This window comes from Anastrepha obliqua, chromosome 5, assembly GCF_027943255.1.
Source record: "Anastrepha obliqua isolate idAnaObli1 chromosome 5, idAnaObli1_1.0, whole genome shotgun sequence".
In the NCBI taxonomy this organism is placed as follows: Eukaryota; Metazoa; Arthropoda; class Insecta; order Diptera; family Tephritidae; genus Anastrepha; species Anastrepha obliqua.
In genome coordinates, this window is record NC_072896.1 from 47,242,012 (window position 1) to 47,254,707 (window position 12,696).

Consider the following 12,696-nt stretch of genomic DNA (forward strand, 5'->3'; position numbering starts at 1 on the left):
TTACCATCCACTTTCATGGGTCTTACGACCCATTCAGTTCCTTTTTTTTAATTTTCTCACTAAATTAATTTTTCGCAAATATAATAAGGAGTCATCAGGAGTTATTAGCTGATGACAAGGCATATCTTGTCATGTGCTCTGATTTATGTATTATATATATACTTATAAGTATGCATTCATTTGTATCATACGTATCTGTCATGTGGCTTTCATAGCGAATTTATTAAGCAAAGCTTCATAGAATACAATTATTTAAGGGGAATATTTACCTGTTTCCTCACACCCGGAAATATCACTAGAAAGGCAACGTAAAATGTTGCAAATAGAACTGAGACGGCAACAATGGATACATCGCCTGTCACCGGCGTTCGGTTTGGGAAGGAATATAGTGTAGGTCCACCGTCGTCCCGAAATGCATCAAACCAACCCTTCATGCTTTTTTGAAATTGTTGGATTCTGAAATAACATAACACAAACACATGGAAAAAATACTATGAAACTAAAAATATTACAAATCTTATAAGTAATTGGGATAAATAAAGAAAAAAATTATTTTAGTTTACATTTTGTGCACATGAGTACAAAAAATTACAACACAAGTTAACAAATTGAAATTCTCAACAAACGAAAATATTACACAAATATTCTGAGAAATTACATAACTTTTTAATCTATGCCCACACGTTTATCACACTGGTCGTGTGAAGAAGAAACTTCTAAATAATTCACACCCAAGCTCACTTGAAATATATAAAATTCAATTATGGGGCATTCAGCACATGAAGTGGAGTGGCTGTGAATTTTTCCGCATATCAATAAACAAAGTGTTATAACTGTTGTGTTACACCCCATGGTGCTAACGAAGCATATAACGTCAAAAAGACTTCTGAACTATTGTGGTCTAAATTTTGCTTAATACACCCATTGAATATTTTTCAATTACGACACAAAATTTTTGATTTCTTTGTTCTATGTAACAAAACATGTATGTATGTATTTGTGTATTTTTTGTTTTTGTCTTGTTTTCGTTGCTACAACTTATCTAATTATTAATTATTTTGGTTTGCTTGTATCCGCGTTTAACAAAACCCAAAAATAAATGATTTGCTCAAAAGCCAAAAACTCATTAAGAGTGCCAAACAAAGAACAGAAAATACGAAAAATTAAAGCAATTTGTAGCGGTCAGAAAGAAATACATATAATACATACACATATGTTTTACATGCAGAGATATACTCGAAAGGGTGTACAAGTGTTGAGTGACGAATGCAAATACATATGAACGCATTAACGTACAAAAGTTTTATAGCGAACGAAGCGTGTAGTCGATCGCCTGCGGGTTAAAAGTCGCAAACATAAGTATTCTCTAAGTTTACTAAGTGCCGAGCAAGCTGATTTTTGCTTTAGTTGAGATTGAAGTGACGTCTGGCGTTCGATGTGTTTGGTAGAACAAACAAGAAATTGAATAAAAATTTAGAAGATGAAACAAAAGCTGAAGTTTTTGCTAAAACGGCAACCGGTTCCAATTGGTTTATATTTTTATTTTTTCACGTTTTATTGTTTTGCAGTATACGATTTCTTCTAGAGCTCACTAATGTACAGCACCGATTGCAAAATTGCAATCAAATTCAGTGTGTGACTGTCAATACTTATACAGATACAAACATACATATTCATATACATGATTGAACTGTCTCAAGCAAACACTTCTTATACCCTTCATGAAAATGAATGGTACGTTAAATTTAAATCGAAGTTAGTACCATTGAAAAAATAAAGAGTTGGATATTAGCTCCATTCATTATCACAAACAGTCGTTCGTTAACACCAAAAAATGTTCCAGTAACCAAGCATTTAGAGAGCAACGGGATAGTTCAATGCGAGAGATATAATTATTATGCGATAAATCGATGTTTTGGATATATTCAACTCCGATTCCATGAATTTCAACAATGATTTGGGCTCATTTCTGATAAATTTTCGAACGATTTCGATGGAGTTTTCGGTGATTACTGATTTAGGTCGGCCCGTATGTTCATTCTCATTTATGCCCTCACAACCATCTCTGAAACGTGTAAGCCACTCATGAACTCTGGCACGAGATAGACAATCATCGCTATAAACTTTTTTCATCAATTCAAATGTTTCCGTGAACGATTTTAAAACAAAATTTGATATTAGCTCTTTGTTCGACACTCATTTTCGTACCGACGACTGACACTTTAGACGCAATAACTTCGCTTCCACTGAATCGAATGTCGCCAAGCTTTCACTGAAAGTCAGCTCGAGATGTAACTTTCAACGCACTAACTTATTAAAAAGTTGGCGCCATCAAAAACATTCTTATGACGCCAGTCTTGTCTATTTTGGACTTCACCTGCTTTTTTTTGGTTTAGAGACTCGCTTAATTTAAGCCTAACAGTTAGTCAAATCTTAATGGTTAATGGTTAATGGTAGTAAAGGGTTAAGGTATGGCCCTTTAGCACTGCGACCATATTGATCTATTGTGCACCCTATGCTGTCTATTGACTGTTAAGTATGCTTATGAATTTTACCAGCTCCTTCTGAGGGAGTGATTGAAGGTCTTCATCTGTAAGCATGAACTCGTTTAAAAACCTTTTCCTTCTATGCGTCAACCCCGGATATTCGATGATGAGATGTTCTATAGACTCCTCATCTTCGCAGCAAAATCTGCAGGTTCTGGTGTTAGATATGCCTAATTTATGTAAGTGTTTGTTGCAGGTGAAGTGACCCGTGAGGGCTCTTTTTGTTTAACGTGAGGGCCATGTTAGCTCTTTTAGCGTTGAGACTTAGGAACTTTTTGGAGTGTCTAAGACCCTCTACGTTGTTCCAATGCTGATTTAATAGAGTTTTGGCCCAGTATTTTACTTTTTGTTTTAGGCTGTTTTTGTTGAATCCGAACATGGGACTAGGTCCGATGAAGTTTACATCTGCCCCTTTTTTGGCTTGAAAGTCTGCCTTTTCGTTGCCGTCATATCCCTCATGTCCTGGTACCCAAATTAATGAAACATTGTTTTTGGATGCCAGGTTATTGAGTGCCTTGTGGCATTCTAAGAGAGTTTTTGAGTTGTAGGTGGCTGTCCGAGAGTATTTAATCTTTACTCTCTTGTGGTTTCTACGTTGCATGATGTTTGCTGTTTCCATTATTGCGTATAGTTCCACTTGGAAGATGGTGGTGTCCCTGGTGAGAGTGAATGATTTGTGGATTCTGGACCCCACTACTCCTGCTCCTACACCATAAGGTGTTTTTGTTCCATCAGTGTACCATTTTTGTGAATCATGATTCATCCATTTTGGGTTTGCTTTCCACTCGATCCTCTCAGGAAAGGTAACTGTGTATCCTTTTGTGAAACAGAGGGTTGGGTCAATGTGGTCTGAGACTTGAGCCATGCTTATGGTGTTTTTGATTTTATTTAGGATACTTAGGTGACCGGTGAGGTTGCGTAATTTGAAATTTTCTTTCATGTGTAGCATGAGGCTTGCGTAGCTGCTTCCTCTTGGATTGCTATATGAAGTGGTGGGTGCTTCCATGCCAGATTTTGGGGTAGTTCTCATAGCCCTTGTAATGCATAGGCAAGCAAGCCTTTGTACTTTCCCAGTTTGGTTATCGCTGTTTGTTGGATATATTTGCTCCACCATACTAGTGCCCTATACAGTATGATTGGTCTAACCATTTGGGCGTATATCCAGAGGGCCATACTAGGACTGAGGCCCCAGGATCTCCCTAGTAATTGTTTGGTTGACCACAAGGATTTCGTGGCTTTTTTAGTTATATTATTTATATGTGATTCCCAAGTGAGTTTTTTATGTAAGGTTAATTCTAGATACTTGACCTCTTCCTTTAGTTCTATCACTGTTTCATTTAGTTTCAATGCAGGAAACTTTAACTTTCTTTTTCTTGTGAAGGGGATTATTGTGGTTTTGTTAGGGTTGATCGACAGCCCCTCCTTTTTACACCATTCCCATGTTACGTTCAAGGCATTTTGCATTAAGTCCGTTAGTGTCCTTTCATGGTTGCCTTTTATTATAGCAGATATGTCATCTGCATAACGAATGGTTATAAAACCCTTATTGTTTAGGTGCTGCACCAAGTCATCAACTAGTAGGGACCATAGCAGTGGAGAAAGAACTCCTCCTTGCGAACATCCCTTTACTGTTGTGACATTAAGTTCAGCTTGGCCTAACGAGGCTGATTAAGCATTTGGCTTATCCAATGTGTTAATATTGGGTTTGCACCTCTTTTCTCGAGTGCTGTTTCCATGGATTTGTAATTTGCGTTGTCGAAGGCTCCCTCTATGTCCATAAAGAAACAGAGGGCTATTTCTTTTTTATTTAGAGCCTTTTCTATATTGACAACGGGTGTGTGCAGTGCTGAGACTGTGGATTTCCCTTTTTGGTAAGCAAATTGTAGCTTATTACTTCTTCTCTTAGGTGGTATTCAAGTAGTTTTCAAATCTTAATATTATTTATCTGATTGTTAGCCTGTTGTATATGCTCTTTTTTGTCTACGCATCTCCATCTAAAACTGCAATTAGTGGTGCCGTACCTAACCATAACCATAGCAGTCAGCTTCTCTGATCAAAAATATGGCCATCACTGTAAGCGGATATATGTACGTGTTATACCATAAGGCCGTAACCATAACCGTAACCGAATGCATCTATTGAATTCTCCCCGTAACCGTAAATTGCTATGAAATACTTTACATTTATTAAAATATTTGCTTTGAAAATTTGAATTCTAGAAACGAATGACGAAAAAATGAATTGGCTAATGGGAATTTATCCGTGTTTTTATGTCAAAATGCAAATGTTGCTATTAATTCTACTTCAATATCAGGTTGTTATGGTTACGACATGGCAAAGCGACAAATGCTGCAATGTTGCGGTTGTGGCGTTATAGCTACGGCACCACTAATTACAGCTTAACGCGAGGCGATTTCTTCTTTTTAGGCGTTATATACACGAAAGCAGTTGAAAGTGAGTTTGGGTGGGGCTGCAATTTTGAGATATTTCTCCTCTGTAATTTTAACTTTCGTCGTCGACCATGAGTACCTGAAGGTGTCTGTGTATGGGTTTTTAACGTCCCATGACGCTGCTAATACTGTTCTAAATATCTCAGATCGTACCCTTTCATGGCATTTATTTTTTGAATATGATATCCGGCATGTGTCCGCCGCGCCTAAGAGTTAGATGGTCGATTCAATCAATCTAACTGTTGACTACTTTTTCCAATAAATCAAGATTAAATGGTGGCTCAAATATTTCAATAAACCGATTATATGGCAAATTGCTCCATCTTATTGGAAACAAGTGTCGTCGATGTTGAGCTAATTAATGTTTGGAAACAAAAATTCAGCCAGGCTTTCGGGTTCTTTCCATTTAAGGTAACGGCAGCTGCTTCTTCATTTCAAATAAAAACCCGAATTAAATTAAATAAAGAATCCAAAAAACTGATTTCTTTTTATAAAAGATGGAAAAACAAGGTTCCTAAGGCCTTAGAATAGAATACAATGCCTTAACGTCAGAACGGCGCATGCCCGGTAATTGCTAGTACATTGTTTTTATGATTGATGACAATCCCATTTCGTGTGAGACTTTAATATTGAGGTGGAAAAATAAAATTAAAGAATTGGAAGAATGATGTCAAATTTTTATTTCATGTAGTAGATTTCATGAAGCCGGTAGCGTTTTTTCGTTTTACGATATATCATACATATGTATATATTTAAGTATATAGAGACACGACTGTTTTAAAAACACAGAATGCTTGGAGAAATTGTCAATATTCAAAAGAATTTATGTAAACGACCCTTTTTCCGTAAAATAAGAAATGTTGGCTGAAGCGAAAGGCGACGCAAAGTAAAAAAATAACTATTTATTTAAGCGAATTAAAGTGAATAGAAAATCGAACAAAAACAGAAGTAAAATGAATGTAGCTAAAAATAGATATTCACATGCGACAAATCGCATGCCAACACTGCAGGAAAGTACACTAGTTTCAAACTAGTGTCCTCCATAACCAGTTTAAACGATAGTTAAATGAGTCATAATGCGATATTTTTATCGAAAAGTTTAATATTTTGTAGCATAAACTTACATATCACGTTTTCACTTACGAGATTTATTTGTTCTTTTTTTTACGGAGTTCAAAAATTCTTCACGCTCAAAAGAAGATTAACGCGTGAAAACTTTCGTGCGATGATTTATTACGGTTTTCGACATGGATTATCGAATCAGGAGTGTATTGATTAACGTTCTTTGACTTTTGGCGTTGAAGCACCACTGTGAAACGCTGGTTAAAAAAAAATTCCAACGTGGCCGGCAATGCTTGCAGTATGAATTTCGTGAAGACCGTCGAAAAACGTTTGTTGCGCCAAAAACATTTGCTGCTGTGCGTCAATTAATAATGCCAGATCATCATGTTATATATGTATATATAATTGTCGCATACACCCTTTTTGGGTGTTTGGCCGAGCTCCTCCTCATATTTGAGGCGTGCGTGTTTATGTTGTTCTACAAATGGAGGGAACTACAGTTTCAAGCCGACTCCGAACTGCAGATATTTTAAGAAGCTTTTTCGTGGCAGAAATACACTCGGAGGTTTGCCATTGCCTGCCGAGGGGCTTCATTTTGGTGTTTTCACCGAGATTCGAACCCACGTTCTCTCTGAACTCCTAATAGTAGTCAGGCACGAACCAATTCGGCTACGGCGGCCGCCCATGATCGTCATGGGACGTATCATAAAATAGAGGCTGCTTGATCATCCGTGGTACCAACATACATTCAATATTGCATGAACATTTGGTGGTCAAAAATATTTGTTCTCGTTGGATACCGCATAATTTGAAATTCCCTAGTTCTACTCGTTTAAAGAAATGTCGAAACAGCAATAGACAGTATGGGTGTTCCAAGCCGAGCTTAATCCTACAAATCCTTCGCGGAAGAACCACCTTAAAGCAAAAAGTAGCTTAGTTTTCAGAAAATATGGTATCTGGCCATGTCTGTATCACTAGAAAACTTTAAAACAGACAATTCGCAGTGGTGCCCAATCATTTGTTTGCCAGCAGTTTCCGGACAATTAAGAAAAACCAACCGCTGAAGACGAATCATCGTTCAACAAGACAATGCAAGCTCTCAGCAATTGGCTCACACAAGAACTATTCCAGTCTTAACAAACTTGTGAAGGGAGATACTTTTTTTAATAAATTCGTCTCTCGCCATATATTTTCGAAATCCCTAACACTTGGCTGAGATGAAAAGAAATCATAGAATCAAGCAAGAACAAGTGAAATCATTGAGACCCTATGCACCAAAGAGTTTTCGGGATTCCAAATAAAAATACACAATGCAGCCTTTTTAGCCTCTTTATCCACCAATAAAAAATTGTTTTCAACATCTTAGGAACAAGCTGACATATTCTGACGAAATTTCTAGGTCAGTGCACCATAAAAGGGGTTTGAGAAGGCGTTAACAAAGCTCTTAAAGAACTTAAATACAATTTATCTGAGCTGAAAGAGGAAGCCGTTGCGGGTTATCTAAAAAAATCCGATCCAAATAGAGTTGATGAGTATAACCTTTCGAAGGCCACCAGGTACTTAAAACAACCTCCAATACAACAGGTTCCTGTACAAGATGTCAACAATAAATGATGCAGATCAAATAAAGCAAAGCACTCGCTTTTGCCAACCATCTAAAAGAAACTATGGAGCCATTCAACCTTAGCCGGGACCATTAGAGACATCAAAGACTTATCTTGACTGTCCTTGCCCTATGCACAAACCGATGGCCTGGATAAAACTAACTGAGGTCCAGACTGAAATGAAACGGATATAAAACTCAAAATACCCTGGTCCCGATAATATTGTTGCTGGACTATTAAAAAACTTCCCAAGAAATGCCTTTTATTTTTAGTTTCGCTTTTCAAGAGCAGTTGTAGGCTGAGCCATTTGCCAACTCAGCGGAAATATGCTGAAATAATAATGATACCCCAGCCAAACGAGTCTGAAAGTAAGGTCGATTAGCCTGCTGACAATATTCTCGAAAATATTCGAAAGAATATTTCTTTGAAGGTTGCTACCAGTATTGGAAACTCAATCAATCATTCCTAGTCATCAATTTGGGGTTTCAGGTAGATGCACGGTGCGCTGGAGCAATGTAATCGGGCTGTTAAAATCATAATTGAATGTGTGGAGAAGAAAAGCGAAGTACTGTTCCGTAATATTTTTGGACATACAGCAAGCGTTTGACAAGGTCTGGCGCTCAGGATTATTATAGAAACTAAAAAAGGTACTACCCACTCTTCTCTACCTCTTCCTGCGCTCATATACCAGCTCGTATAAGCCAGAGGCATTTTTATCTTAATATACAAGGAGAGCCTTCCGATATTTACGAAATAAAGGCCAGAGTTCCACAACACAGGATGCTTGGATCAACGCTCTACGCAATTTTCACTGGAGCCATACCAATACTAGAGAATAATAGTCTCACAGTTGCCACCAATGCGGATGACACCGCCTTTTTTTCTTCCTCCCACTCGACTTCTGAAATGGCTCAAACGTAGTTAAACGAATTAGAAACTTGCCTTCGGAAATGGAACTTGTTGGTAAATGCCTCCGAATCTGCCCATGTTACATTCACACTGAGGAAAGAAGACTGCCCTGGTACCAGTCTTAACCAAGCTTTTATTCCAAAAGCCAGCCGCCGTAAATATTTCTGGACCGATTTAGCAAAGTGTGGCCTGGCGTTGTCATGCAGCAAAATCAGTTTGTCATGTCTACCGTCCCATTCCCGCCGCTTTTCTCTGAGAGCTCGATTCAAACGCATTAGCTGCAGTCGGCAACGATCGCCATTAATTATTTGAGATGGTTTAAGGAGCTCATAATAGATGACACCTTTCTGATCACACCAGATGTACAACATAACCTTTGAAGCATTAATATTTGTTTTCGCTATCGATGGACTTGGTTCACTTGGCAGGCTCCAACAACTTAGGATTATCATAATAGACCCATTTTTCATCGCCAGTGACGATGCGATGCAGAAAACCTTTTCTCTTCTGTCGTTCAAAAAGCATCTCACACGTCACCAAACGTCTCCCGATATCCCTCTCCTTCAATTGATGTGGCACCGAGTTACCTGCTTTCTGGACCATTCCCATCGCGTGCAAACGTTTATCGACGTTTGATCTGGCAACGTCCAACTCTTTAGACACATCATCAAGGGTTCGACATGCGTTCTGTCAACATCCAACTCTTTGGACATATTATCAAGGGTTCGACATGCGTCTTCATCCAATAATTGTTGTAGTTGAGACATCATTACCAAGTAGCGATTACAGCTCAGGGTGAGTTTTAGCTTCATCCACGGTTCCAATCTGCACGGTTCATAGCAATAGATCTGCAGCTTCTAACTCGCAGCTTTTCCAGGTAAGCTATGGCATGGTCAAGCCAGTTTAACTTAGGACGTCCTCGGGCTGGGATCGTTAATATAAATATTTAAAAAACATTTTTGGGGGCGGCTGTCTTCCATGCGCACAGTGTGTTCTAACCATGGAAGTCTTTGAGATTTAATGTGTTTCACAACATCTTCTCCCTGGCATTAGTTTAGCAACTCATCGTTGTAGCGTATTCGCTACGTTCCAGCGTCGCAGCGGTGGAGCACTTTTCGTTCGAAAACTCTTAAGCTCCTTTCGTCTTTGCTTATCAATGTCCAGCACTCGCAGCCGTAGAGCAGCACCGCCAGTATTATTGACTGGTAGATTCGGAGTTTACATTGACGTGTTAGCAATTTGGACTTCAGCAATTTTATGTGGGCGTAATAGTCTTTGTTTGCTGTCATTATTTTGCCTTGTATTGTGTCGTAACTACTGCTGTGATTTTTTTATTAACACTCCCAAATATTTGAAGTGTTGAACACCTTCAAAGGTAAATGTCCGAGTTGTTCTAGTTGAGTATCTTCGAATTTTTTCGGTGCCTCTTCGCCATCTTTATCACTCACGCCGAAATTGCCACTTTGGAAGCGTCGAAACCACTCTTTACAATTTGTATTTGATGGGGCATGATTAACGTAAATATTGATAAATGTAGGACACGTTTTAGCTGCACTTTTCTTTAAAAGGTAATAATGAAGCATGACTTCCCGCAAATGCTGTTTTTTCGGGACGAACGTAGACATTTTTGACGTCGGATAAAAAATGATATTTATGCATCAAACGAATGTCAACAACTGCGATCGAGACCTCACATAACAGCTTCAAATCGCCAGTATTTTACTCGAGCGATAACAAAAATAGTATCAGCAGCGACACCTCTTTTACGAGGGCGGAAACTTATACCCATACCCAATAATAATATTTGAGTTTTGTTTAGGAATAAAAATCTTGGCGTTAAGCCAAGCTATCGAAACACCCTTTTCATCTTTTTACACTTACCAAACTTGTCTAGAATGTACATTCAATTATAATCTAGTAGGTGAACAATTGCTGCTTGTCTCCTTTGTATGTCTGTATGTATGCTTGTTTGTTGCAGCTAATCCGACGTTGATTTCAATTTACTTTCAGTGACGAAAATAAATTATGACTTGAAATATTTCTCAACAGATACAGGTATTTATGTATTTATTAATTGAAAAGTATATTTTTGTTGCCGCAGGTTTGTAAGTCGGTGCTGCAAAGAGAAATATATAATAACATAAAATTATTTCATTATTTCTGTTAAGGATTTAATTAAAATGCAGTATTATTTTCCATTGTATAAAATCATTCTAATTATTCACAATTGACAAACGCAATTATTGATTTTTCCGAAAATGTTTCTTATGAGTTGTACATGCAAATATTGTAATTATGTATATGTACTCGCACATAGGTGTTTAATAGTTTAATGAAGTAGGTGCATGCATATTAGGTATATGCATATATATATACTCCTATGTGTGCATGTAATTTTAGTGAATTATTCTTTATTTTTTATTGAACAAATGTGGCTCCAATTTTTGTTGTGGAGTAGCTCAAAAATTGCTTTTTGTATAGACATAGCGCAGTTTTGCTTTTTTTAAGAAAATGGAATGTATAAAGATATATAATTGGCGCCTACACCCTTTTTGGGTGTTTGCAGATGTTAACTTTGTTTGCGGACGGGGAATATATTCACGTACGGGCAAGCGCTTCGCGGTATACACTCAGTCCCACAACTATCCGTACCCTAGCAAATTACTGATTTTAAACCATAAAACAGAAAAACTTAATACTTTTTATTATTTTAGGGTAAATATACGCAATAGCAGAAATTTCATTGAAAATACTGGTTGTGCAATAAAAGCGTGAACAGAAAAATTCAAACTTAGAACTCCGTTATAAAAACAAGTCGTTGGTTCGAATCTCGGTGAAAGCAAAATTAATAAAAACATTTTTCTAATAGCGGTCGCCCCTCGGCAGGCAATGGCAAACCTCCGAGTGTATTTCTGCCATGAAAAAGCTCCTCATAAAAATATCTGCCGTTCAGAGGCGGCTTGAAACTGTAGGTCCCTCCATTTGTGGATCAACATCAAAGACGCACACCACAAATAGGAGGAGGAGCTCGGCCAAACACCTAACAGAAGTGTACGCGCCAATTATTTATTTTTTATTTTTAAGTTGTTCTAACAAAATGAATTCCGCGCATGAAAAACTATTTGAAACAGCGTTCCTATGTCCACCCTAAAGGTCCAAAAATATCAGTTGCATTTGCAACAAAATATTTGAAGAAGTCGAAGACGTTCATAAATAAGTGGCAGCCACGGTAAACCGAAATTAAAAACATTGACGACTTACCCAGACGAAACTTCCTTCCGGTAGATCGGCAGACAATATAGAACGCACGCAGTGCGGCAATAAGGCTGAGCATTCTAAGTGAGTGGTCAAACACGGATTATGGTCACGGTAAAATCCTGGCTGGCACTTTGGGGCTCCCCGGTCTGGTGCACTATGCACTGCCGCCTACACTTGTCATTACAGAGTTACGACCCTCCTACCCTGAAGGGAAGAGTGGGAACGGGACGATGTAAGACAGGGCGAGTCCATCCATGTATATACAGATGGCTCAAAGCTTCAGGGCAGAGCATCTTCGGCTCCCCGACTACTGTAGTGTTTTTCAGGCTGAACTGATGGCAATAATGAAAACCGTGACACTGATACAGTGTGATGGGATATCCGGCAATGATATCTACATCTTCACTAAGAGCCATACGGCGATAAAAACCCACACAAAACAGTCGACAACCTCCTGCCCTGGGTTCCTGGCCATCACAATATTGAGGGTAACTGTAGAACCGATGAACTAGCAAGACTCGGCATAAAATTGACCGATGAGTAGTTCGTACATGAGTACATGAGTACATATGGATACCTTTACAAACATGTAAGCTACGCATCCTTGAAGAAACTGTAAGGAAAGCAAACGAATGATGGCGTAATGAAGTCATTTGCAAAATCGCCCGTCAACTGTGGCCGACTTTCAATGCTAAACGCACAGAATCTCTGCTAAGCCAAAATAAACACAGTCCTAGCACACTGATTTCAGTAATAACAGGGCACTGCCTAATAGGTAGACACGCCCAAAAGATGGGCTTCTGTAAAAGTTGTCTTGATGAGGAAGAGGAAAAAATCTCGCACCTAATGTGCCACTGGTAATTGTAA

The 12,696-nt window shown here is 38.3% G+C and overlaps 1 protein-coding gene across 1 annotated transcript in view; it reads right to left on the bottom strand.

Moving 5' to 3' along the window:
* The window catches only part of LOC129248135 (dual oxidase maturation factor 1), a 65,591-nt gene extending 54,908 nt beyond the window's left edge, over positions 1–10,683 (bottom strand). The window contains exons 1-2 of the mRNA XM_054887580.1: positions 10,453–10,683; positions 270–456 (exon numbers count right to left, since the gene is read on the bottom strand). Coding sequence (XP_054743555.1) covers positions 270–434 — 165 coding nt within the window. The 5' untranslated portion in view covers positions 435–456; positions 10,453–10,683. The remainder of the gene's footprint in view (positions 1–269; positions 457–10,452) is intronic.
* Positions 10,684–12,696: the final 2,013 nt, after the last annotated feature.